Source organism: Alligator mississippiensis, chromosome 2 (assembly GCF_030867095.1).
Source record: "Alligator mississippiensis isolate rAllMis1 chromosome 2, rAllMis1, whole genome shotgun sequence".
In the NCBI taxonomy this organism is placed as follows: domain Eukaryota; kingdom Metazoa; phylum Chordata; order Crocodylia; family Alligatoridae; genus Alligator; species Alligator mississippiensis.
In genome coordinates this window covers 183089054-183116381 of record NC_081825.1, presented here as the reverse complement: position 1 = coordinate 183116381, position 27328 = coordinate 183089054, and the positions used below count along the sequence as shown (strand labels likewise).

Here is a 27328-nt window from a genome sequence, read left to right as displayed (position 1 = left end):
TTTCTTAAATAAGTAGCCCTATATTTACTCTGAACAAATCCTAACACGTTCAAGACCTTGATGCCAAAAGTAAATTTCAGTGAGAAAACATTGGTTGAAGGAATATGAGACTGAAAAGATTTCCTGGGTAATAATATTCTATAATGCTTTTCACGTACTGGTCAAGCTCCCTCATAGAACCAGTTAGGTATTTTGGCCCACTACTCCCATAGGAAGGCCGTTTCAGAGATCTACTCCCCTTCCTTCCTTCGTGTCCGTGTGGCAGGGTATTTAGTAGAATTCACAAATTAATTGGAATCTGACGTGGCCATGCTGCGAGTGCTCTGCTCTGGCCTATCTACCCTCCTGATGGTTAAGGAGGGTATTTCTAATTTCCAGCCTGAATTTGTATGTCCAGTTTATACCCATTTGCTCTTGAGGGGACATTGTCTTAATGCATCTGATGAAATGAACAAATTCACGAAAGCCTGAGCTCATATATATAAGACTTAGTCTATAAGGTGCCTATCTATGCTGACTTCTGACTCGAGACTAGCACAGCTTTAACCACCTCTCATATAGTCTTAATGGTCTCTATATTTAAAAAAAAAAATCTGACACAGTGCTAGTTACACTTCATCCCACAATCAAAACTAGTAAAAATGCTTTAATGGTCAAAGTGCCAAAAGTAGATATGTAAAGTTTATACCAGCACAACTTGGAGACTGAATTTACAAGCTTGAGTTCAGAAGATATCACTCAGACATCCGGTGCATATTTTTATTTTATATGGCTTTTAACTACTGAACCAAATAAAGGCTTTGAAGCCTGTATTTGGTTTGGTAAAGGAAATAATGTGTCCAACAATCTCTTGTGCATGTCTGTCTTATCTAACTAAAATGCCCACTACTCCATGTGCCTTGGGTTTTTTGCACATAGAGATAAAACAAAATCAAGGAAGACAAGAGCTGGGAACATGAAGCCTACAGTTCTACTGATGGGATTTTCACCTAGGTGAAAGGAAGAAAGAAGAACACAGCCCTCACTTTCTTGTCCCTGACACTTCCAGCCATGCCTAGGGACTTGAAAGTCATGGGTGGAAAGTCTGGCCACAGAGCTTTTATTAAAACTAACATAAGTTGTGTGGCAAGATTCTTCAGCTGCATTTGAAGAAAAAAAATATTATTTGTCCACTACTGAAGCGAGCCAGCCAAAATTGGCTTCCAGTGAATATGCACACCCGTTCCTTTTGATTCCTCATTAACACTGGTGAGTACAGTATATGCCCAGCAATTACCCACACACATTGTTGACACTTGAACAAAGACTTGAGAGTGGCTCAAACATTTAAATATGCACAGTAATAGCAACTTAGAAACACAGTCCAAGCTACAGTGTATTGAAAGAAAGCCCAAGTAAGTGTTGGAAAGAGTTGGTTGTCTCCCATCTTCCAAGTGTTTCAACAGAGAAACCAAGGTCCCCTCTACACAGTACGTGTATCATACAATTAACTGGTTAACTGCACAATTACCTTAAGACCAGTTACACATGCAAAGTTGCTATGACACAATAAAAACCTCTAAACAGCTATAAGTGTTAGATCTCAAAAATGTGTACTAACTTTATAGATAGATGGTTGCTATCGAACTTTAATTTGCATGTATAGAAGGGTGGGGCTCCCCCTATACCAGCAATAATGGGCAATTGGATCTAATGCAGAATCCCACAATCATACTTTTACCTGCACATGTAGAGGGGTTTTAAGTCACATCACTTGTGGAACTTTAGTTAAACTGCTCAGCACAAATAGCGTTCAAGCAGGTTTTTCTTTCTTTACTAAAAATGAGGTTAATTCATAGAATACAAAGTCCTTGTTCTCAACAGATGTGCAAATGAATCGACTATCAACAGGCACAGCACACCCAGATACAATGCAAGAGGCGAGGTAGGCATTCATCTTCATACTAGATTCTAATTCTTGTTGGAGAAAACATCCTGTCCTACTCTCTAAACTAATCCTTTCCTCCTCAGCTGCCATACACAAGGCCTTCTCACCCACAAATATAATGACAAGGTTGGTGGTGAATTCAGCAACACCAAACCCAACGAAGACTATCCAGACTGCTGCACATGTCAGGCATGAATTTTGACAATCTGATCTGGAAAAAAATAAGTGCATCTCATTCAGAAATATCTGTAAGGAATCAGCACCACTACAAAGAAAACCAAGATGTAAGGTATTTATTACCCACGTGCTCCAGTTTTACTTCAGCTGAGATGCGGACTGGTCTCTCTAAAATAAAAGCCTACATAATGATAGCCAACGCACTGGTCAGGGGGAAAAAATTCTTTCCTCTAAACTCCAGAACCCTCTTCTGAACACATACACCATTTTAATTTAAGTCCTACAAGTGGAGATGTATGCAGAATAACTGCTAAAAGAATGAGATGCAAGCACGGGACAAAATAAAAGACACTTCCTGCAGGACTAAAACCATTCAAAATAACTTTATAAATTCTGTCGCATTTCTGCTTTGTACAGCGTTCTGTCTCATTCCTCAAGCTGGTTACTGAAAAGTTGCAATCTTTGCTCTGTTTTCTTTGAAAGGCAGCTTAGTTGAACACAAAAAAACCCAACTATCAGCTCATTATTTACAGAAGTGCAACATAATCTCCCAGCCCCCCAAATTAAACTCCTCATTAACAAGATACTTCAACAAAATGTAAATAAAACGCCACATCTTGAGCAGTGTTTTCTAAAGTCAAGGTATAAAGGTTAGCTCACTTTTGCAACTCCTGTACGACAGAGTGAGTCAAACTTTCACTCGCCATCGAGCAGGCTAAAAATACCACGTTTCAAGTATTAAATCAATCTGAGAAATTGCTAAAGACAATCCATAGTTTGAGAAATAAATGCAATGGAAACAGTATATCTCTCTCTATATACTGCATATAAAAAATGGCGTCCAGTTTCAAACTGTTAGCAAGACAGGTGCGCAGACCAAAAATGTGATCAAAATAACCCTGAAAGCTCTAGAATATCAACAACCCCCCCCCCCAAAGTTTAACAACATCTTCTGAGTTTCCACTGGAACTATTCTGCTGGTCGGGGGGCTTCTGAAGACTGTCACTGAGCTCTGCACCTGTTATTAATCCAAGACAAAGTTCTATTCCCACATGGAAACAATGATGATTCAGCAGATAAGTCCAATGACATGCTGCTCCTTTGCACTTTGTTTTCAATGAGATGCAACTGCAGACCTATTTTCCCTGGAATAATTAATGTCCATGGCCAAAATAATCCCACCTTCCTTCAGGCTGGGTCTTGCTTTTTTTTCATTTCTCCATTTCACGCGTCTCTTCAATGTCAGTCTTTTTGTGTTTCCTCATATGTTTATATTTCTCAACATATGCCTTTACCAGATTGGCCACTTTCATGGGATTGATTTCTCCACTTTTGCTATGACAAATCTGTAAGTGTAAACACAGTAGGTCAGTCATTTCAGGTCAGCAACAAAAATAAATGGTCAAAATATTTGCACTTCGAATCTACCTAAAGTACTTCCCCCAAGAGTGTATCAGATACTGTAATAGTTTCATAGCTGGTAGGGTTGGAAGGGACCTGAGCAGATCGTCAAGTCTGACTCCCTGCCAGGGTGTGCTGATCAAAAGCAAAACAGATGTGTAAGGCTGGCAGATCTTATGCTGCTCTGGCCAGTGTACAGCACTGCGGTGCTCCAAGTTGACCCTCTATTCAAATTCACTAGTAACAAACAAAACACAAGGCTGGACAGATATTTGGCTGGGGTGATATGACCCTGGCACCCGTTCTTGACTGGGACAGGAGGTCAGACCCAATTATCTGTTTAGGTCCCTTCTGACCCTAAGCACTATGATGCTATGAACAGTACGCAGACCTAGCTCAAGCTTGCTACCCAAACAAAGCTGCTGAGCTTTTCTTGACAGGACATCTATTACTACACCCTAGCTATCCTTGTCTAGGAGACATCAACCCCTCGTCTACTACTAGAACAAACCTTGCTAGATACACCTGGCCTAGTCCCATACTAACTTAGCCAAAGTCCAAAATTCTCTCTACAGAATTACAGCTATGGCCCCCATGCCTTCTTTCCTACAAGCTATTCAAAACCTGCTTTGAAGACAATATTCATTTCCTCACAAACTTTCTTTATAGCACTCACTCACACTATTTGATTCACATTTTTGAAGCAATCTACCTTTGCATCACAGAGCTGAATGTGTGATACCAGACCCATTTTACAGATATGGAATTTTAGGCAAAGCAAGAAGGTCAACAGTATATATCCACTTTGGGTAACCAACCTGACAAATTAAGGGCTTGTTTTAAAATCCCTAGATTATTTAGGATAATGTAACACTTCACATGTTCGGAGCACAATTCACAGCAACTGCTACTATATAAGCTCAGCACCTCTGCTAATCAGAATCCAGACCCTTCAGGCTGGTGAAGAAAACAAGGAAGACAATTAGTGACACATGAATGGAAAAGGTTTCATTTGTGTTGAGTCTAATCAAGTAACGAGGAGTAAGAATAAGGCACCGGGGAATGTGGGGCCCCTACAGAACAGGCTTGGCAATCTAGTGATTGCGGCTAATGAAAAAGCTGACCTCTTTAACAAATTCTTTGCTTCCATATTCCTGAACAGGGACCAGGACATTTACCCCACTAGGATTACGGACAGACCCAGGGGAGGCACCACCACGTCTAGAGTCAGGGATGATCTAGTTAGGGAATTGTTGGAGGAGCTGGAAGCGTTTAAATCAGTAGGTCTAGATCCTCTTCACCCGAGGGTGCTGAGGAAATTGGCAGGGGTCATAGCGGGGCCCCTGGCATGGCTTTATGAGTGCTCTTGGGGCTCTGGCCAGGTACCAGAGGATTGGAAAAGGACCAACATGGTCCCCATTTACAAGAAAGGGAGAAGGGAGGACACTGGCAATTATAAGCCAGTTAGTCTCACCTCAGTCCTTGGGAAGATCTTTGAGAAAATTATCAGGGAACACATCTGCAAGGGCCCAGCAAGGGAGGTAATGCTCAGGGGCAACCAACATGGGTTCACTGAGGGCAGATCCTGCCTGACTAACCTGGTTTCCTTTTATGATCAGGTCACAAAGTCCCTGGACGAGGGTGTCGAGGTGGATGTCATCTTCCTGGACTTTAAGAAGGTGCCTCACACTTTCCCACCACATTCTCTCAAAAAAACTAGGTGACTGCTGCATTGATGCCTACCACAGTCAGATGGGTGGCAAATTGGCTAGATGGTTGCGCCCAGAGAGTGGTGGTGGATGGGTCATTTTCGACCTGGAGGGATGTGGGCAGTGGAGTCCCCCAGGGCTCGGTCTTGGGGTCTGTACTGTTCAACATCTTTATCAGCGATCTGGATCTGGGTGTGGAAAGTACACTGTCCAAATTCGCTGACGACACCAAGATGCAGGGCGAGGTGGGCATGCTGAGGGGGAGGGACAGAATCCAGCTAGATCTAGACAGGTTACAGAGGTGGACGGATGAGAATAGGATGGTATTCAACACAGACAAGTGCAAGGTGCTGCATCTAAGGAGAAGGAACCAGCAACACACCTGTAGGCTGGGGAATACCCTTCTCAACAACACAGTGGCAGAAAGGGATCTTGGAGTCACTGTTGACTCCAGGATGAACATGAGCCGCCAATACGAGGAAGCGGTCAGTAAGGCTAACCGCACCTTGTAGTGTATATACAGATGCATCACAAGCAGGTCCAGGGAGGCGATCCTTCCCCTTTATGCAGCGCTGGCCAGGCCGAAGTTGGAGTACTGCGTCCAGTTCTGGGCGTCGCACTTCAAGAGGGATGTGGCTAGCATTGAGAGGGTCCAGAGGAGGGCCACTCGCATGGTCAAGGGGCAGCAGGTCAGGCCCTACAAAGGGAGACTGAAGGGTCTGAATCTATTCAGCCTCCACAAGAGAAGGCTGAGAGGGGATCTGGTGGCCATCTACAAACTCACCGGGGGGACCAGCAGGAACTGGGGGAGGCTCTGTTCCCCCAGGCACCACCGGGGGTTACTAGGAATAACGGCCACAGATTGTTAGAGGGAAGGTTCAGGCTGGACATCAGAAATTACTTTACAGTTAGGGCTGCCAGGCTCTTGAATGGACACCAAGGGAGGTGATGCTCTCTCCTACCTTGGGGGTCTTCAAGAGAAGGCTGGACAGATATTTGGCTGTGGTGTTACCCTGCACTCATGCCTGCCCAGGGCAGGGGGTTGGACCTGATGATCTGTTTAGGTCCCTTCTGACTCTAAGCACTATGAAACTATAATCACACCTGAAAACTGCTGCACAGGCAGAGACAGGCTCCAATCCTCTGCCATGCCAATCACCTGCCTATCCATGAGGCTACTCTTTCCCTTGCTATCCTCTCCCTCACTCTTTATATTCCTTCCCTCCTCTGCACCAAAGGAAGCTGCAGTCTAATGGATATCGATCTCCTTTACTGGGCTACCCCAACAATTAGTAGAAGCCAGAATTGGAAGAGTATGGGACATTTCATAAAAAGTCGCAGTGATTTGCCTACAAGAACATCAAGAACCTGGAACTGTGGCATCCATTCTCATCTCAAAAGTAGAGTATGCTCTAATAAGCAGACTTCTAACCATGCTCCCCAAAATTTGATCTCCTTTGCCTGTTCCAGCCCATCTCTCCCCCTCTACAAATCTAATCCACATAATAAGAATATTAACTCTTTAGAGCTCTTTGTCTTAGTCCCAATCTCCTTAACCAACCAGGCTCCCCACACAAATTCAGGGTCTGAGGCCCAGCCTTCCTCCATCCCCATCCAGTTCCATTTCTCCCACTTGCAAGAACTGATATAGCAAAACTGTTCTCTTCAGTTTACCACACTGGATCTTAGTCGAATCTTCTTATGCAGCCAGTCATGGCCTCCCTCTCCCAGGAGACACCTAATCTTCTTGTCCATCATCATGCTCCTTCTTTTCCAGGTAAAAGCATCCCAGTCATTCAACCCCCACACCATATTCCAATCTCCATCCCAATGACAGTCTGCTTGACAAAGTAGTTGCTCCCAGCCTCCTTTGTTTTTAACTATCTGCATTCAAATCAGGCAGAGTCTTCCTCCATTATATAGAAGTGGCAGGAAGGTTTGGAGAGGTGGGAGGGGAAAAAGGGTTTGTCAATGGAAATACAGAGATGTAGGATTCCTGCTGAAATCAGTATTTTTCTACTCTGCATATGGACTACAATTTTCCAAGGCTTGTCCCTTGGCTCAGTTGGGTGGATTTTCACATGGCCAGCAAAGGCCATGGCCAGCCAAATTTCAAGTCCTTGTTCCAAACCATAAAGGCACAAGAGATATTCAAAGAAATGGTCACCAGAATCTAACATATGCAAAACATTTCTCTCTAACCCTGCTCTCAAACAGCTGAACCTGCTTTGGCTGAAATTCTCCAGGAGAGATTCCCCCCCCCCCCAAAAAAAAATCAGACACTTAGCATGTACAATTTCAGTCCAGACAGTAGATGTTTGCCAGTTTCAAGCAACTAAAAATAGAGGTTTACAGTAGGAAATGTTAAAAACCTTAACTGGTGACACTACCAGTCCAGCCTTGAACACCTAGTTCTTGTACACAAAACCCTGCAAGATCCCTTTTGGCTCCAAGAATCTGCCATATTTACAGCACATAACTATGACAGTTCTGAGTAGAACCAAATCCCTTCTTTCCAGTGCAGCCCATCTTTCCTGTTTTAAAACAGCTTCTCCATCTTTTTACCTTCTGGACTGCTTTTCGGAGAATATCCTTGTACTCCTCCTTGGTAATCTCCCTCTTCTGGTAAAAGGGCTTAATGGCAAGTTTCACTTCTTCCACAGCCCTCTCCTGCATATGTAATTTCTTCATATACTGCAAAGCAAGAAGAACAAGTTACTCAAGATTCTCTGTAAGAAACTTTCCATGTCAGAAATGAGTGGACAATTAAAACGAAGATAATGTATTCTAGGACTTTGGGGCTTCAAATGAGACTAATCAGTACTGCGAAAGAAAGGCACACATTGTTTCAAAAGATCACAACAGCAACTCCCATTCTACAAAACCCTACATCAGGAAAAACTTATTTTATGAAGGTGCCACTGCATTTGATAATAGTTCTTCCAGTTTTTGAAGTCACCACCCCTACCATGCACCAGCCTCCAACTTGAAGTAAGCACTGAAGGAGTACCAAAAAGGTACCTAAAAGGCAAATCACCACTGGGAAGACAACACTGAAAATAGTGTTATTACATCAAGAAGATTATTACTAGGAAGGGATCTCCAAAATAAAGCATTACAGATCACTGCAAAGCACCATATAAAACTCTTTTGCAACATGTTCATTTCACACTGCATAAAATACCTCTACTGCTCAAAACTGTATGTGCTGTACTGAGAAGCTTGTTTCTGCACAGTAGATAGCAACAAATTTGAATGAAAAGCTTTTAGGAGTTGTGTGAATTACCTCAACCCTGAGCTTAGATGGCTGGATTCACTCTGAAACTCAAAAATTCAGCAACAAGGCACTTGCTCGGCACCTGACAAATTGACTAAGTATTTCAAACTTTTCTGTACCAAAATTTTAAAGGTGTGAATAGGCAACATTATTACATAGCTCTATCCTGTACAGACAATATTCTCACTGTAGGAAATTATGTCCATTTCCAAATGGAAGGGAATTAAATTGGGCATTTATACAAGTTTAACTTTCTGGCTTCCACAAATACTTTTCCACATGTAAAACATACCACATTTTAAAAACTGCCTTCTGAAAACTCTCTGGCAAGAACATTTCAAGTTTGCTTTGGTTTAAGGTAAAAAACATGACTGATACAATCTTTGTGTGTGGACAATGGGCAAAACAGTCTTATTGGTTTTAAATTACACAGGTTTCATGAGGCTGTGGACAGACATATCTGAAACATTTCAAACTGCTTTAAAATGTTTTCAAAAGATGAGCACACAGGCATGCCCAATGAAATGCTCCAATGCTTGATAAACACTGTACCTGGAAGGAGCAGGTACTATTTTGTACCACTTCATTTTCTAATGTTTTACCTTATGTGTATATGGCAGATTGGTCCTCCAGGCATCCCACAATGCAGTGCACTCCCCCCCCCATCTATTCCTGGCATGCTGAGCACTGTGGGTACCCCAAGAGCCAGGAGCCTGTGGGGTAGCATTAGCAACCAGGGTACAGAGACAACTTACTGACTGTTCACTGCATTCATGGCCTTGTTGGAGGAAGGGGGGAGAGCAGAGCTGAAGAAGACAGCAACCCTCTACTGCACACCCTAGCTGGGAAGCACTGCCACTGCATGCTGGTATAGTGATTCTGGAGTACTTTGGCAGCAGGCAGAGGCACAGCAGGGGGCTGTATATGTGTCTGCAGTTGAAATGCATCATTTTTTTAAAAAATGTTTCAAGCCTCGTTACACTCTGAAACACTTCAAAGTCTCTCTGCAGGGAGGCATTTGGGTGATTTCAAAACAATGTATCCCCAAGATTGTCCTTAGCCTTAGTTTCATTAGACAACCCAGGAACAGAAGGCTGTGAAGACACAGGTCTCCACCTCTGAAGAACAGGAGCCAAACAGCAACACAACTACTCATAATGCCCAAACAGGAACTTGGGAGCATAAGTAAATACGGCAGGGTTCTAGGAGGGGACCAGATAACTACTCAACAGTTGTGTCACAGAGCAAGACGCATAAGTTACAGGAACATTGGTCCAGTGCCCCGTGACAGCACCAATGATCAAAGCTGGCCACCACAGCAACAGGGGCCAGAGAAGTGAAGTCACACACCATGAAATAACAGCTGCTACCTAACAAGAGAGTTCAAAACAGGACAACTCACTCATCTCTCTCGTTTTGGGTGATACAGACAAATGACCGAATTGCTGCTCATAAATTATGATGACATCCCAATTAGATTAGCACAGCCTAGGGACATTATCCTAGGTATCTGCTTGTTTATGTAAGAGCAATCACTCACTTCTTCATTTTTTGTTTTCTCCACCGGAGGCTTAAGTGCTTTAATTTTCTCTTCTGCATTTCCAACCGAGGCGGCTTGAATTCCTGGCTCGGAAGCAGTCACTAGGCTGCCTGGCTCTGGAGTCAAATTCTGTCCTGCCACAGATCCAAGAAGAGGAAGACTGCCTTGCATTATAAACTGAACCGTGGGCTGACTGACGGGTGCGTAGGGTGGAAGACTTGAAGGCAGAGGTGGAGTTAAAGGTATGTTTTGACTGTACACCTGTGAAACAGAAAAATCTTTTAGGAAACACTTGGAACTTAGGCTTCAGATCCAAAGTTCAGGGATTTCTAACAGCAGCTTTTATCCACTGAAACAAGGAAGCGATAGCTGCTAAGCAGATGTTTAAGTCAAAAAGGCTAAGGGTCCATCCCCTAGCTACATTTCTGTGTTCCAGCAGCCAGTGTGACTCCTACTCTTCACTAGTAGGCAGTACAGAAGGACAGGGATAGGGAGCTTTTTCTTAAAATAAATATATAAATAAAAATAAAAAGGCCAGCCCAATAATTTATTAGCTTCCAGCTTCGCCAAAAGAAAAAAAAGCAAGATATTTTGGCAAATCAATGCTACTCAAATGGAAGCTGAAGTATACTGCAATATGAAGGGCTGTGCTTTTTGTTTTCATCCAACTGCAAGCGAGGACTGCTTGAAGGAATAAACAATTAGTGGATTCTGCGGAAGTGCATGGGCTGTATGAAATGTACTGCACGCGGGAAGAGGAGAATTCTGCAATGGAAGGGGGTGAGGCACAATGAGGTCACGCATGAGGTGGGATGGCCTTCCACGACACTTTGCTTTGGGAGTGGGAACCAACCTGAGAGGAATCTAGGTCAGGAAACATAGGCACAGGAATCATATAATTGGTTGGAGGAGGCTCATTTAACTGCACCTGATTTAATGTTTGGTTCAAGTCCTCTGCTTTCCAGGCCCCTTCTTTTGCTCTCTGTAGTTTGTAAAACGGCACCCCTAGAGTTTCCCAAGAGAAGCAAGTGGGGGAGGAAGGGAAGGGAGAAAAAAAGGCTTTTAAGAATGGTAATAAACCCATGAGGTCACAGATTCAAAATCATTTACAAGCAAAAAAACCTGACTAAGCAGACTAGCCCTTTTTTTCAGAAGCAAGTATTGATGATGGGCGAGTAATCTGAACCACAACAGAAGGGTCTAAATTTTTAACTACTCAGCACTCTCTCAGAAGACTTAAGATGTTATTTCTGATGTGGTTCTACTCTGAAAAACCCAACAGTGCTATCGCCAATGTTTATATGGTCTTAATCAATTTCTACGTCAAAGGTGCTAAGAAAAAAAAAAAAAAAAAAAAAAAAAAGACTTTTTCCCCTAGCCTTGCAAACTCAGCTTGGCTCAAGAGCCTTGTTGATTCTTCCCATCATAATTCCTCTCCGTGAGAACTGGAAGCTGCCAGACAATTCTGTTGATGCGCAAGGAATAAAATTCAGTTAAACCCCACTTAGACTGTAGGATCAACAGTGTGTATTGCTGGTCATTTTTGAAAATCTTAAGGACTTGACTGCAACAGTGTGTGATGAGGCTTTTTATTTCCTTGACATGGTCCCTTAGGTAGTACACACCACATACTGTTCTCTCAAAAAAAACCAAAACAAAACAAAAAAAAATCCCCCCTCCATCCCCAACACATAAAGACATCAAAAACCTTACGTGGTGTTTTCTCTGCAGCCAACACATCACTTTCTTCCTGTTGTAAATTCCATGTGACCCGTTTCACTGGTGCTTTAGATTTCAACACAGTTCCCTGGGGAACAGGTTCCAGCTCAGGCTTATTTACCTCACTAGCTTTTTCATCCAACACAGGACACTCATCTTTCACCTCTTCCACGCACACTACAATTTTGTTTTCAGATAAGCTTTGGGCTGGTGCTGCAGTTTCATCCTGTCCGACCATCTCCTTCTCTAGAGGAGGTTCCATTAGAACTGGACACTCCATGGTTTCTTCTATTTTAGCTATAATCTCCTCCAGGTTTACACTGTTGTGGCTACTAACCACAGCTGAATCATTACTATCCACAATCTCTGTCTTGACAGAAGAATCCACATTATCAAGAGCAACACCAGAGCTTGTGTTCTGCAGCGGAGGGAGTGCAACTTCATTTTCAAATTCCTTATGGACCGGGTCCATTTCCACTTTTTCTTGGAAATCTCTCTGTTGAACTGCAGGCTCAGCAGGAATCTCCTCCTTGGGTTTGCAGTCTGGTGGGATATTTAAGGAGGGCTCTTCTACTACAGGCTCTTTTGGCTCTTGCTTCAAGGAATGAGAATATTCCACACACCGTACTACATTTTCATCTGAAGACCTGTGATCCTTCTCTGGAGGTGAAAGTGGCGACATTTCTTTTGGCCTGTGCTTTCTTTCCTTGGAACGTGATCTAGACCGTGGTAGTCTTTCCTTAGATTTGGTGCTTTTGTGCTCCCTGGACCGTGATGCAGACCGTGATCTAGACCTCCATTTCCTCCTCTCCCGGGACCGGGACCTTGATCTTTTCCTTTCTCTTGACCTTGAGGTGCCATCTCTTTTATCATATCTCTCGTAGCTTTTGTCTCGCCTGTGTTTCCGTCTCTTTGTCCTCTCAATGCTATTGGATCGGGAACGTTTTCTTTCTCTTGATCGAGAGCCAGAGCGCCTTTTCTTCTTCCTGCTCTCATAAATCTCAGAAGAACTGCCAGGACTCCTCGATTGTGACCTGGATTTCTTTCTGTCCTTGGACCAGGATGCTTTTGCTTTTTTGTCTTTTGTTTTATCTTTTGCCTTCTTCTTTTTCAACCGCTCACGGCTGCTGGAACGGTCACTAGATGATCTCTTGCTCTTGGATTTTAACTTATGCATTTTGCTGCAGTCCTCCTCAGCAGACCAGGACGCAGACCTGGAGCTTCTTTCCCTGGAGTGTGTTCTCGATCGGGACCGTGACCGGGATTTCTTGTGTTCTTTGAGCAGTGCCTTCTTTTTTTTCAATTTCTTCCGGCTTCGAGAGCTAGAGTTGGACCGGGAGCGAGATCGAGAATGTGACACTCTCTCCACTTGTTCTCTTCTACTGATTTTTTGCTGCCCTTCATTACACAAGGGGCTGCCTGGCTCCAGCTTTACAGTAGGTCTAACTAGGTCTTCTGCATCAAAGAACACACTTGGACCTTCTCTACTCTCTTCTTTTAAATGCCCCAAGTTAGAAGTTTGCTTGAGTGCTGATGAAGTACAGGGGCTGCTTAGAGAATCCTCCTCATCCATTTTCTCTTGTTCTTCAGCATCAGAGATCTGTTCCACAATCCTGCCCTCTACTGTCATATCATCATGTGACTCTGCGTTACTTGACAGTACATCAGACTCAGTACCAGACCCAAATATATTTTCCATGGTGTAAGGGGTAAAACGACGCACAGTTTGAAATGTCTGAACTTCAGGACATTCTACTGAAATGGTCCTGGTGATGTTAGTTAGTGGCATCCCTGGGCTAAGACGTTCAGGACTGCTGTTAGCTGAGCTTGAATCTGAGCCTGTTGGATCAAAGGGATCATATATTTCACTTTTGATCTGCTTTGTTTTTTTAATTGAAAAGAGAGGTGATGGGTTCTCTTTCTGCTGCACTTTGTCATCGACAGGGCGGAAAGTGTTACAAAATCCAGGACTGGACAGCCTGCCAGGATGCCCTGCGTTTCCAGGGATATTAATCTTGAAGCTCTCAAAAGAAGAGCTTGCGCTTTTCCCCCTTGATGTCCCAGACAGTGCTGAGCTACTATAGACACCTCTACTTGTGGAAAAAGAGCTTCCCCCTGTATATGTCTGTTGAGATTCCTTGACATTTGACTTGTGGCTTTCTACCTTGTTACCTCTTCCTGGCTGATTAGTGCTCCCTTTGCCAGTCAACTGGGTTATACAGGAGTTAGGGATGTCACAGTTTGGGTTTGCTGTAGGTTCTGGTTCCAAATGTCCACTGCTAGCTTCCTTTTTAATCTTTGGTATCCTGGGAAGCTCAGAGATATCAATTCTCTTGGAAGGTGGTTTTAACAGTTGCCTTGCAACTACATTCTTGGAACCCAAATTAGAGTTACCGCTAAAGGGCTTAGAAGATATGGAGGAGCAACAGGGCACCAAACGTTTTGAGTCCCCATTAAGTCTAGACATGCCATCTGTTTTTGAACCGTATCTGTTCAATTTTGCCATGTTGTGAGTCTGAACTGACCGGGGGGTCATTGGAAAGCCTAATCTAACAGCTGCCCTTTGTGATGCAGTCTGCACAGGGTTTGCTGCTGGCTCAAATCTGCTTGAAGAGGAGGATGAAAATAAACTGAATGAAGTGGGTCTGGTGTGAGGATTAAGCTCCAATGGAATTGAAGATTCTGCACTGGAGCTGCTTGCTGTGGTCCCTGAGTGCAACATACTTGGTTGGAGATTTTCCCCTGATTCAGTTTCCACTCTTGAGTCACTCACTGAGTTTCCCTGTAATGGTGGAGCTGAGAAATAAGAGAAAAATTAATTTTTCAATATTTTCTCAGATCCAGGTCCACAGAGGGGCCATACACAGCCCATCAACCACATAACATAAGGATTCATTATCCTTTGGTCATAGATTGTGCATGTGATCAACAATACTTGGTGAATTAAAAGGTAATTGGCTATGAGAATTGCATCTAAGATTTCAATTTGAACAGCTAATTTTCCAAAACTCAGACCAATTCAGTCACAACAGTACAGCCGAATGTACCAACTTAATACTTAGTCAAATAAATATTTCTTGTAAATGAAGCCTCTTGCTAAGCTCCTCATTGCTGCAGTCTCAGCTGTTAGTTCAAAGTGTGTAAAACAAACAATATGATGAGCAAAGAAAACTACTGTTATGAAGATGAATAGCTTTATCCAATTCACCATGCCTGGCAGAAACGGAAAAAAATGCAATGGTGCTGCACTCATAAAGATTGCAAAAAAAAGAGAAGATCAAAACTGTCTCCTGTTAAACCAACCCCTTCACTCCCCTTGAGACTGTGCAATTAAGAGAGGCAAAAAACGCTCATTCAGGAAGTGTGTCAAAAGCTTAATATCTGACTCGAGGTCATGCTTACTGTGCCCTAACTCTGCAAACCATTATGCAAATACTAAGCAGGATACTCACCTGCCTTCTTTGCTGTTAGTGAGCCATCTCTGTTGATGACCACATCAGAACTACTCATCATGAGGAGGCTCTGGCCAGACAATATACTTCCTAACAGGTCAGGGACAGGGGCTGCTTCTGCTTCGGCTTCTGGATCAGGGCCCAAGGCAGGAACGCTGCTCCTGCATGTTTAAGAAAGGCAATATTTTCTTTACTTTCGCAGTGAGCTTGAGCTAGTCAAACAAATTACATTGAAATGAAAGCAACTATCAGGGATATGATGAAAAATGATGTAAGTTTGCTTACTGGCCTCATCTCAAAAAGTCATTCATCTCTGCCTGCATTGGCTGAGAGTTGGTCAAAGTTCCTACTCCCTGAACCGCAGCATGCTTATAAGCTCGGCAGCGCTACGCTGGCCAGCACTACGGATGAAAGGGACTTGTGGGTCATGACTGTCCACAAGATGAACACGAGCCCTCAATGTGATGCTGCAGCTAGTAAAGTGAGCAAAACACTGGCTTGATGCCAGCTTGAGATGCTTCTCAAGCAAATTCCAGGACGTTATCCCAGGGTGATATTGGGGTAAAGCTACATTTGAGCTAGGTGTCCTGTGTCTAGCTTAAGTGGTAGTTTTGCTTAAATGAAACAGACTATTATTTCTCTATCACTGGGTCTACTCAACTCAAGGAGGTGGCCAGCCAGTTTTGCAGGCAGATCATCTTCATCAATGATGTAGACATTGGTGTCAGAAGCGGGCTGGCCAAGTTCACCGAAGATGCCAAACTCTGGGGTAAAGCATCCATACCTGAGGGCAGGAGGGTGATCCAGGCAGATACTGACAGGCTCATAAAACAGGTGGATGAGAACCTGATGGCTTTTAACACCGAAAAATGCAAGGTCCTCCACGTTGGGAGGAAAAACCCACAGCATCCTTATAGGCTCGGCAGTGCTACACTAGCTAGCACTACGGATGAAAGGGACTTGGGGGGTCATGACTGACCACAAGATGAACATGAGCCTTCAATGTGATGCTGCAGCTAGTAAAGCAAGCAAAATACTGGCTTGCATCCATAGATGCTTCTCAAGCAAATCCCAGGATGTCATTCTCCTGCTGTACTCAGCCTTGGTGAGGCCACACCTGGAGCACTGCATTCAGTTTTGGGCTCCACAATTCAAAAAGGATGTGAAGAAGCTTGAGCGAGTCCAGAGGAGAGCCATGAGCATGACCAGAGGTCAGGAAAACAGACCTTATGATGAGAGTCTGAGAGCCATGGGACTCTTCAGCCTGGAAAAGTGCACAGGCTTAGGGGTGATCTGGTGGCCACCTGTAAGTTTATCAGGGGTGCTCATAAGGATCTGGGGGAACGTCTGTTCACCAGAGCACCCCAAGGGATGACAAGATCAAACCGTCACAAACTCCTCCACAACCGTTTCAGGCTAGACATAAGGAAGAACTTCTTTACTGTCCGAGCCCCCAAGGTTTAGAATAGATTGCCGCTGGACGTGGTTCAAGCATCTACTTCGAACACCTTCAAGAGACATTTGGATGTTTATCTTGCTGGGATCCTATGACCCCTGCTGACTTCCTGCCTCTGGGGCAGAGGGCTGGACTTGATGATCTTCCGAGGTCCCTTCCTGCCCTAATGTCTATGAAACCATTACCCAAGGATAGCAAAGCAAACGATAATATCAGTTACCTATGTGTTTTGGGAATGCCCTTGAGCACAAGATCAGAAGCTGAAGCCAAATAGCTTCAGCTACCACACTGGGAAACAAAAATACTACTTGAGAGCAATATTTTTAATTACCAAATTATACAAATTAAGACTTTTTTAAAAAAAAGGTGTGACATCCTTCAGGAGTTCATTCTAAGCCTATTCCAGCAGCCTTGCCAGTTTACTCCTTAGCAGACAAACGAACTCAATGAATTCTCCCAATGTAATATCATGATTTATAAGCACCTACTGTTATGGCATTTAAGCCTGTGATAAATAAGACATTAAACCCAAGTCATATTAATGGCTACAACATGAAATAGCCCAAAACAACCCCCTCTTTGTACTACCTAATCATAAGGGAAACTACTCACCTGTAATTTGGCTGATATGAAGACATGATTTTACTGGATTTCTACTCTCAGGGCTTAATTTCTAGACTTTCTATAACTTTTAAAGCTATTCTTTTTTGGCCCTCTGAGGGACCAGTACAGCTGTCTGAATAAAACACCAGTACACCTCAGTGCCTTTTGGGGTGCCACATTTCAGTTGCTGATTGGCACACGAGCAAAAGCACACTGACTTTTGAAACATTTTAGACAGCATAAAAGAGTTTGCTTCCCATTTCCAGCCAGAACTAGTCTAATCAAAAGACACTGTCAGAGCAGTTGTATTAAACCTAAGTAATATTACCTGCTGAACAAGAAGCTACCCAAAGATATTACACTACATCAGGTGGATATCCTAAACCTCTTCCTTCAAACTAGAGGTTGAAGGTAAAGAAAAAAAATAGACTGACTGCCAAGTAGTATGACCACATTATTCCTTAGGTGCAAGGCTTGCACTGCAAACTAAATAAATTAAACAACACATCCACTGAAACCTTTCCTACTCCCTCAGTCAGCAAGGGTGAGGACAGACACAAAGTTTCAATCAGCTTCCAAATGCTTCTACCATACAGATGTACCCCTGGCGTAAAATACTCCCAAACATGACAAAAACTTATCTGCAGGAAGCAGATCCTAATTTGTATTGTTTTGTCCCACCTCACATCTGTATGGGTCGTCCCTTGTTGCTGCAGCACCCCACAATGCAGTGTTGGAAATGGCCCGTTTTTTTAAATGCATCCAGCTTTTGCAACATACTCAGCTCTTACTTTCTCCTCTCTCTAAGCAGTTCTGTTTGTTTCTCCCCTTTTCCTCTTTGCTCACATTCCAGCACCTTTTCCCTGACCCCTACCCATTTCTTCTGCTTTAACTCTGCCCCCACGAGACGGGGGACCCCCTGCTCTTGCTGCTCCCTTGGCAGCCAGCTCCGCTCTCAACTGCAACAGAATCTCCCAGTTCCAACATTCTTCCCCTGCTTAACCTGGGCCGGGGGCCTCACCTGCACTAGCCCACTGCTTGCCTGCAAAGGAAGAAGAGTGGCTCATGTGGAGTAATATTTATTCAACAGATTGACCAGTACTTCTAGCTAGAGGTTGCAGTAACCACTCTTCCATTAGTTTCCCTTTAAACTGTTCGAAACAGCAGGAGAAATAAAAACAAGGTAATTTATACTCAACTGATTTACTACTGGAAAGGAAAGAAGGATATTCATAGATTTCATAGACATTAGGGCTGGAAGGGACCTCAGAAGATCATCGAGTCCAGCCCCCTGCCCAAAGGGCAGGAAGTCAGCTGGGGTCATAGGATCCCAGCAAGATAAGCATCCAGTTTGCTCCTGAAGGTGTTCAATGTAGGTGCTTGAACCACCTCTGGTGGCAGGCTGTTCCAGACCTTGGGGGCTTGGACAGTAAAGAAATTCTTCCTTAAAGAAGATATGCAAGGAAACTACTGTCAGTTTTCTTGCATAGCCATATACAATTAGTTGTGACCTATTATGCAAAGCCAATTCTGGGCGCACACATTCCTACAGTGCAATAATGAGGAATAACTAGCTAGTCTTTTTTTTTTTTAGACAGTAAACCACTTCAGACTCACATTTTACCTAAATTAGACTAAAGTTTGTTCACTGCTCTCAATTATTTAAATTATAATTTGAACTTCAGCCTCCACAAGAGAAAGCAGGGGGGGAGATCTGGTGGCCGTCTATAAACTGGCCAAGGAGGACCAGCAGGCTATGGGAGAGTCCCTGTTCCCCCAAGCACTACCGGGAGTAACAAGGAATAACAGCCGTAAGTTGACTGAGAGTAGATTCAGGGTAGATATCAGGAAGCACTACTTCACAGTTAGGGTGGCTAGGATCTGGAACCAACTTCCAAGGGCAGTGGTGCTCACTCCTACCCTGGAGGTCTTCAAAAGGAGGCTAGATAGACACCTAGCCGGGGTCATTTGACCCCAGCATTTTCCTGCCCATGGCAGGGGGTCAGACCAGATGATCTACTTAGGTCCCTTCTGATCCTACCAACTATGAAACTTTGTATAAATGCTCACGTCAGGATGGGAAGGGATGGATGACTCCCAGACTTGGAACTGCAGGATCACTAGATGAAGAACAAGCTTTATGATGCAAAAAAATGGGATACTTATTAAAATAAAGGCAGCCACAAGAATAAAAGGTTCAAAGCACAAAGTTAATTACGTGAAGTGACTTAAAGTGCACGTATCTCAACTTCACTATAGTGAACAAAGGATAAAATACACTCCAATTATTTAACAACAACTTCTTTTATCTTCAAGGCTGTATCTAAACATTAAAAAGAAAATAAAGTCATTTGGTAGGTTTTACCTGGAAAGTCCTACAGAAATGGGTCTAGCAACTGGCCGATGAGACCTTAATGCCGACTGAGAAAGAACTCTCCTTTTGGCGCTCACAGGTGAAACTGGGTTTGCTGGAATCTCTTCATTACTAAAGAAGCAAACAGAAGTAACACTTATCCACTGCTGATAAAATAGCAAAGATTACTAGAACTGGAAGACTGGGCAAGGCAGAGGAGGAAAAGAAACACTTTTCTCCTTTCTTGGCTAACTTTTTACATAACAAAACCTTAGGTGAAGTCTATTTCCTTTGTTAGCATGGGCCTTTCAGACCATAACAAGAAAGACTTACATGTTAAAATGTAGGTAAATATGACAACGCTACAGAAGCAAACAGGTGAATTTAAGGATAGAACTATATGAAAGTAGTTTTAAAAATCTTGTTCAAAGCGTATTAAGATTTCAAACAGAGAACATGCATTTAACAGGCAGTGCTTAAATATGCCTTTTCAATTTAAAATTAAAATTTAAAAGGTGGTATCAGGGATTGATCCATCAAATAAGTGAACCAGAAGTGCTTGTAAAAAATATGATCCTGTCTCCAAACATCTACCTTTCTGGAATATTTAATTTTCAAGACACCCAGATATTTCACATTACAGTATTGCAACAGTATAAAATAATACTGGAAGTTAGTCAGTCCTGGGTCCAAAACCATAGATCTAACCTGTCATATGAATCCAGTTCATAAGGATCTCCAAACACAGACAGAGAAGCTGCGCCAATATCTGCTCTCATAAAGCCAAGTGAAGGTTCTGTAGGTTTGTACACAGAGGGGATTGAAGCTCCACGCACAGGTTTACCAAGACCAAGAGCTCTTGCAATTCGGGATCGAGCAGTAACTTCATTTTTCACCTGGATGAATAAAGATCACAAGGTGCTGGCAACAGTGCACTGGAAGACAAGCTTTTAGCAACATCAGAATTGGCTGCATGTGCCATACACAAGAGCTCTTTGCATGTAAACACGGAAAAGAAGGGAAGAGATACAATATCCTGCGCTAACAGGCTGTGGATATTTAGAAAAAATTATTTTCCTTTATTTTTAGTTTATTCTGCAGAATGACCTAGCCAAGAAAGCAAGAGACTCAAGGCCCTCATTTGCATGTGTGCTGGCTGCATTACTAGACCTCATTTCTCTCATTAATTAACTCTAATAAGAACTGCAGTATTCACCATTTATTTCTTGTACAGAACTCCGTATTTGAAATAGCATGTGCTCATTTTACATTTCTGTTCCAATACATTTAACTGAACATGCAATTCATGCTTCTAGTACAGTGGTACTCAACTTTTCAGCCCTTTTGGCATGAGTGGCACAGGGACCATTTGTGGGCCGTATTGGGCCTGGGGGCCCAGCACCAACTCCTCCCTGCCCGGAGCCCAGTGCAGCCCACTCCCACCCCAGGATTGGGCCCCAGGGACCCACCCACAGCCCCCTCCATTCCCTGCTTGCTGGGATCAGGCGCCCCATCTAGCACACAGGGCCAGGGCTCCCTGTGAGTCTGGAGATTTGGCAACAAGGGAACAGTGGTACTGCTCCCCTGCCACCAAATTTCCAGACTTGTGGAGAGCCCCATGGGCACATCACATGGTACCATGGGCCAGATCTGGCCTGTGGACAGGAGTTTGAACACTCCGTTCTAGTATATGAACTTTCATTGGCTGATATTGCACATTTCATTCAAATGACAAATTAGTTTCGTTACAGTATTTTAGAAACAACGCAAGGTTCTTTCATTCAAAAGGGATACTATTAACCCCTTCATGAGCCATGCTTAAGACTGTCAAAGGAGAGTTGTGGCTACAGGGAGTAATTGTCACAGCAGCTGGCAACAGCTGTGCTGCAGCGTGTGCAACGTGGTAGAGTCCATGTCAGAACCCTGTCCATAGCTGAACCATATCTGAAGAGTCATTTTGAGAACATGAAATGCTGATCAGTCAACTTATCTTGCATCCACAAACAACAAATTATTGCTTACCCAGAAAGTTAGGGTGACAGCTAAGTGAACACAGGGTCACTAAAAACTATAGTTCAGATTTCACACTGCACTCTTGCCAATAAAGAGTTCAGCTTATGGCATAAACCATGCAGTTTGGTTCGCAGGGTTTGTCAGCAGGCCGAGCACATCCGTTTAGAGGTCAGACTTCAGAAAGACCAGAGACACTCTTATGGACTACACTATGCATGCTACACAAGCTTCCACTCAATTGTTTCCTGTCATTTTAGCCCCTTATTTTTCTTTAGAATGTGGATCAGTTTATGCCCCTCTTGCAGAATTATATCACTTTAAACACGGCGCTTTAAATGGTAAGACATTTTTAGACCGGGAGAAACTAATGTGTGGTCTTACTCTTATCTTCCTCCCCTTTCTCCTCTTCATTCGATGCTTGCGTCTTTTGACACGTGTTCCTGAACTCTTTTTTCCACCAGAAGATTTTGTCTGTGTTCTTTTCTTGCCGCCTACTTTCTTCCTTCTACCTGAGGAGTCAAGCACAACCAAGCATTTGATACAGTATTAGCAATGAATCTTTCCACCTACTTCCCATCATTTCGCAGAAACACAAATGTGTTCAGAAAAGAAAAAAAAACTGCCATGTGCTGCAATGGATGCCAACTAGAATTAAATGAAGTAGCAGAGGGCGAAAAGTCAAAAGAGTTCAGTTTCAAGTGTCATTCATTTCTGTTCTAACAGAAATTCTCTTTAATAACTGGAGAGTGACTTATGCATGTAGCACCATGTGGGTGCTCAGATGTCTTTGCCCTACAGTAATTAGTCCATCTCCTGCTTGGTTAGCTCAAGCCTTTAAATTTATGCAGGCTGGGAATCCTAGTTAAGTTCCAATCTTCTTACCTGTCTTCCTTTTCTGTTTGGTTGGGCCCCGTGGTGTCAGAGGTCGCTGGTATACCGCTGTGTTTAACCCAGCTACAACTGCATCGATCGTTTCATCAAGGAGAGAAGACATGAAGTACCTTGGCACATGCTGTATGGACAAAAGAAATTATGCATTACACGCACTTTAAATCAGCAACAAGTGCTCAAGAAAGTGACTCTGTATTTATTTAAGATGAGATTCAGAATTTGGAACCAAAACTCCCTTTTCCCTCCCACCACGATAAGCTGGGCTTTCAACAAGCAGTTAACCAGTATCACCAGTATCGTGTCACCAGGAAACATAGTAACTCAACAGAAGTTGCTTTTTTTTGCTTTTTTAAATCTCCACATCAGTATAACCAACCAGGGATGATCCTACTTTAATTATATTGATGTGAGAATCTCTCATCCACTTTCACCATGGTATCTCCCCAAACCTCACAACTACCCTTTGGCTTCCAAAGCCTGACTTGACCGACCAAAATGAAAGTGAAGCCTGGCAGCAGAGTGATCCAACATCTTAGCTTCCTCATTTTTCAAACTGCTTTTCCCTCACAAATGTGCCGAAAAGGATATATTACTTTACCTCCAGCAGAGGCATTTTAACACCAGCATTCTGGAGCTCAGAGTAAGGATGTGAGTAAGCCTCGTTTTTAGTGTGTCAATTACAATAAGTAGGAATGGTTCAAATCTCTCCTCCTTTCCACAGAGAGAGGCGTGGACTGAAACATACAGTTCCTAAATGTCCAAAGTTTGAATTGCCAAGTAGAGAAATTGCCTGAGAGGTCTTCTGATTGTCCAGAAATAGCACAACTGTCTTGTTTTCTTTTTGCAAAGGGGTAAACACAACACACTGTAACCAGCAGGGCTAAGTGCTGTGACTGCTTGGCAATACCAGCTAGTGAATCTCCCTGTCCCTTGCAACTCCAGCATTCAAGCAAGTATAAACATGGCATAAAAGGCTGTCATCAGAGCTTATTTAGAATAACTGATGACAACTCACATCTTATAATTTACCACTTAATTATTTATAATATGGGTTAATGTATATATTAAAAAACAGATTTTGTAAGTCTCGTATAAACAGCACATACTTAACCAAAAAAATATTTTAAATTGGTTTTGCCAATATAAAGTGAGCTTCCAAATGTGAATGATGTAAACCATAACCAGCAAGTATGACATGCTCCAATTCATCTTAGCGTGGGGTCAATACTAAAGCATAACAAAGCTACTTAAAATGGCAAAATCCACACAGTTTTCATAAAGGCATTTTTTAGAACAAAAAACTTTTTTTTTTTTTTTTTTTTAAAGAGAAAGTGGGGTAGAGGAGGTGGGGGACACAGGGAGATCTGAACGCTGTAATATTTAACTATACAGCAATTTAGGTGCATCTCAAATAAGGCATGAATTACAAAAAGGCTCTTTCTTCAAATACTAGCATCTTGTGAGAATCTGGAATTGGCACCTTTCTCTATTTGCTGAGAGGCACTCAATGAGTGCTTCTCTTAGCTATTAGATTTAAACTCACATACTCTGATCAAATTAAAGGGGTTATAGTAAGAGATATGTTTTTCTTTAAGAAAAAAAATTGAGTACCTTCCTAAGGAGAGTTTGTAACCATCTCTGTAGACTGAGAAGTGGTGCTTGGGATGGCTTCTGGAATGGGAAGTACTTGGCACCAAGTCTTGTATTACTATGAAACAGCTAAGACCCCGTGCACCACCTCTCTCCTCTGCAGGGAGACAGCTCTGAGAAACCTTCAGTCTCAAACCACCCTTTTCTATTAAGATTTTATTAAGCAATCAGCACCTGAAGAGAGAGAGGGGACTACATTTACCAAATGCTTTCACCCTATATATCTCACAAATGCATCCAATGGTTAGTGGGAATTATTTCTAGTTTGTTCATCCTTTTTAAATTGGAGCACGGGGATTGAATATACAGAAGCGGAGAGCTGGCATTAAAACACATGACCAACCTCTGGAAGAGGTTGCAACAGAATTAGTGGGGTGTTTGGTTTTTTTTCTTTTTGTTGTTGGGTTTTTTTTTAATAGAAGTGCTAAGTCATTCAGCCTAAGTCAGGGTAAACACCTCACAAAAGCTGGAAGTTTGAACTTAATTAAAAAAAACCAATTAGGCTTGCTGTTATATTTCAGATAGGTTTAACTTTGCTAAAAGGTTCCTTTGGAATTGAAAATCAAGGTTCCTTTATTTTTTGTAAAGTCAGATTGTTTAAGTTGAAGTACAACTGAAAAATTCCAAAAGGACTGTAATTAATGGTCTGAAATATTTTTCAGTTCATGAGAAGTTAAGAGAAAGTCTTAGTCTTCGTTTATTCTTTTGTGTCCCTCACCCTCTTTGTTTTCTTGTGTCTAGTCTTTACTTTGTTTTTCCTTTTTCTTCCTCTCCAAGTTATAGGTATCAAAACTGATGCTTTTCAGGTCTTATCTGGATTTTGCTTTCCAACACTGATCTGATGCTATTACTCCAAGGTGAAAAATGAAAGCTCCATCCAACAGCGACTGTGCTAAACTCTGATTCAGCTTTTTCCTCAACCTGACCTCAGACTGACCAGACACTGGCACTCCCCCAGGGAAGAGCCATGATACCAGCCCTAAGCAGACATCCATGGACCATGAAAAGAAACACTTATTCCTTTTCCTCTTTCTTTCCCCTGCTCTATGCTGGAACAAAGTCAGTTCCTTGAAACAACATCACTGATATTTTTATCTATTGAAACAAAACTCGTTTTCTAACTTGCAATTTTCCCTGCACCTCTGGCAAATACAAAGGAAGTATATCTGGCTCTTGTTAAATTATGTCTGCAACCACTGATAAAAACTCTCTGACTTCTAACTACCAATTGGGGTATAAACATAATTAATAAATACTTGAAGACAGGGGTGGCTCAGCTTTTTGGCCCTGCAGATGCACAGGCACAATCGAGCTCCGTGTGCCAGAATCGAACCCTGAGGCCCGGCACTCCCTGACCCAAGTGCCTAGAGCTGGGTCTGGGGCCTGGCATCATTCCCCCTCTGGCTGGGGTTGGTTTCCATGGGCCTAGTGCTGTCTCATCCCACAAGGACTGGGTCCCAGGGGCCTTGTACCACCCCCTCCCACCCTAGCACACCAGGATGGGGTGCTGGGATCTGGCACTATCCCCTCCTAGTCCCCCACCCTGGAGCCATCCCTGCCTGGCCCTGCACTCCTATCACCAAATTTTCGGGCCCAGGGGGTGCTGCACAGGCCAGAGTTTAAGCACCCCTGCTCCAAAACATAACACGCTGGAGCATGAATCAAGATTTTTAACATTTATGCAATGAAGGACAAAACCCACTGGTTAAAACCAGACCACAGACTATACAAAAGCTTCATCAGTTTTCAGGGCATTTGTATTCTTACATGAAGGAGCATAATTGTTCCATAGTAGTCTTCTAAAGGAAAAGCTACTATTACCTTGTGGAAGTTTTGCACCATGGACCAGAATCTTCTGGAGTTCAGAGTGATGAATTCAACTTAATTCAGTTTTAAAATGCTGATCTCCAGTGTGCACATTACTGCATTTTTCACATCAGCTTTGTATCTTAATGACTCAGTCACATACTGCAGAACAATCTGTGTTTTTTCCTCAACTTACAAGACCCTCAACCATTTAACCTTGGGCAATCAGAATTTAGCCACTAGCAAGTCAACATATCTTATAACTACAAGGTTTGTTTTAACTTCATGAGATTTTTCCAGAAATTTTCTTTTAAAAAACATAGGTTGTATTACTAGGCTAAAGGGGATGTTTTCCAGTACCTGAATTTGCTGTGCAGTTGTTATCCGATTTCTGTTCACTGTTGCCCTAACACGTTCACTCTGCCGAGTCCTGGCTATTGCTCGAGTGCGGACATGAGGACGTAGCCTACTGGTGGTAGGGATGACATCTGCCACAAGGGCCGCCACCTCTTCTTCACTCACATGATCTGTATCTTAAAAAAAAAAAAAGAGCCTCTAGGTCATGTGTCAGCATGGATTTATTCAACAGCTGAAAGCTATGCTGTAGAATCTGAAAATTAAGATAATCATTCTGGTTTCTGCACTTCAAACATGTATAGATCCTCACACCACAGCAAATAAAACCTTAGGCAGGGAGGGCCACACAGGGAGGACCAGACAGTTTTGCTTCAGACAGCTAAAGAAATAATGTGGATTTGCTGGGCAGCAGGAAGAGCTGCTTCCAATCTGGTATTGGATCGCTAGCAATGCAACACAAAGCTGTTTTGATTAGGCTGTTGTGCCAGGCCCAAACTGATGATAAGCTTTCTTAACAAAGGATTTCTGCGATTTGTAATCCCTGATTAAAAGCCTGATAGCATTCCTTTACTAGACATGGAGTCCAAAAGAGGATGCCCACCCCAATGAATCTGAAGAAGAGTCAAACTCAGAGATTGCGCATCATCTTTATGTAGAAGAGCAGTATTGGGTGATCTGGGTCAGGCCAAAAATCCATCTTTATTAAACTACTTACCAGCACCAGCCGAGTCCCCATCAGCTGGTGCACAGGCTGGACAGAACCACTCATCCACAGGGACCGCACCGAGAGGTGGATTAAGGCATTCCATATGATATCTAAAATAGCAACGGACAATGCACTTCATATCAGCACTAAAAGAAAAGACCTCCATATTTTATTCCACCCAAGGAAAACTTAAGGCTGTTATCCCCTATGCAGACATGTTTAGTAATTCTCTAAGAACGACAGCTCTAAACTGCTGTTTGTGGACCTACATTGATCAGTTTCCAAAGCAGC

General features: G+C 42.9%; 1 protein-coding gene across 3 annotated transcripts in view; it reads right to left on the bottom strand.

The window, feature by feature from the left end:
- Positions 1-2468: 2468 nt before the first annotated feature.
- Positions 2469-27328, bottom strand: part of PHRF1 (PHD and ring finger domains 1) — a 44367-nt gene continuing 19507 nt past the window's right edge. For 2 of the 3 annotated variants that reach the window (XM_006263420.4, XM_014604215.3), the window contains 12 exons: positions 27047-27147; positions 26335-26507; positions 22510-22639; positions 22009-22136; positions 20323-20510; positions 19627-19746; positions 15203-15363; positions 11745-14546; positions 10960-11036; positions 10032-10292; positions 7780-7908; positions 2469-3450 (listed from right to left, as the gene is read on the bottom strand). In XM_006263420.4, coding sequence (XP_006263482.2) covers positions 3316-3450; positions 7780-7908; positions 10032-10292; positions 10960-11036; positions 11745-14546; positions 15203-15363; positions 19627-19746; positions 20323-20510; positions 22009-22136; positions 22510-22639; positions 26335-26507; positions 27047-27147 — 4405 coding nt within the window. In that variant the 3' untranslated portion in view covers positions 2469-3315. Of the gene's footprint in view, positions 3451-7779; positions 7909-10031; positions 10293-10959; positions 11037-11744; positions 14547-15202; positions 15364-19626; positions 19747-20322; positions 20511-22008; positions 22137-22509; positions 22640-24129; positions 24282-26334; positions 26508-27046; positions 27148-27328 lie in introns of those variants that run through there. The other variant, XM_014604217.3, reaches the window with a different exon arrangement.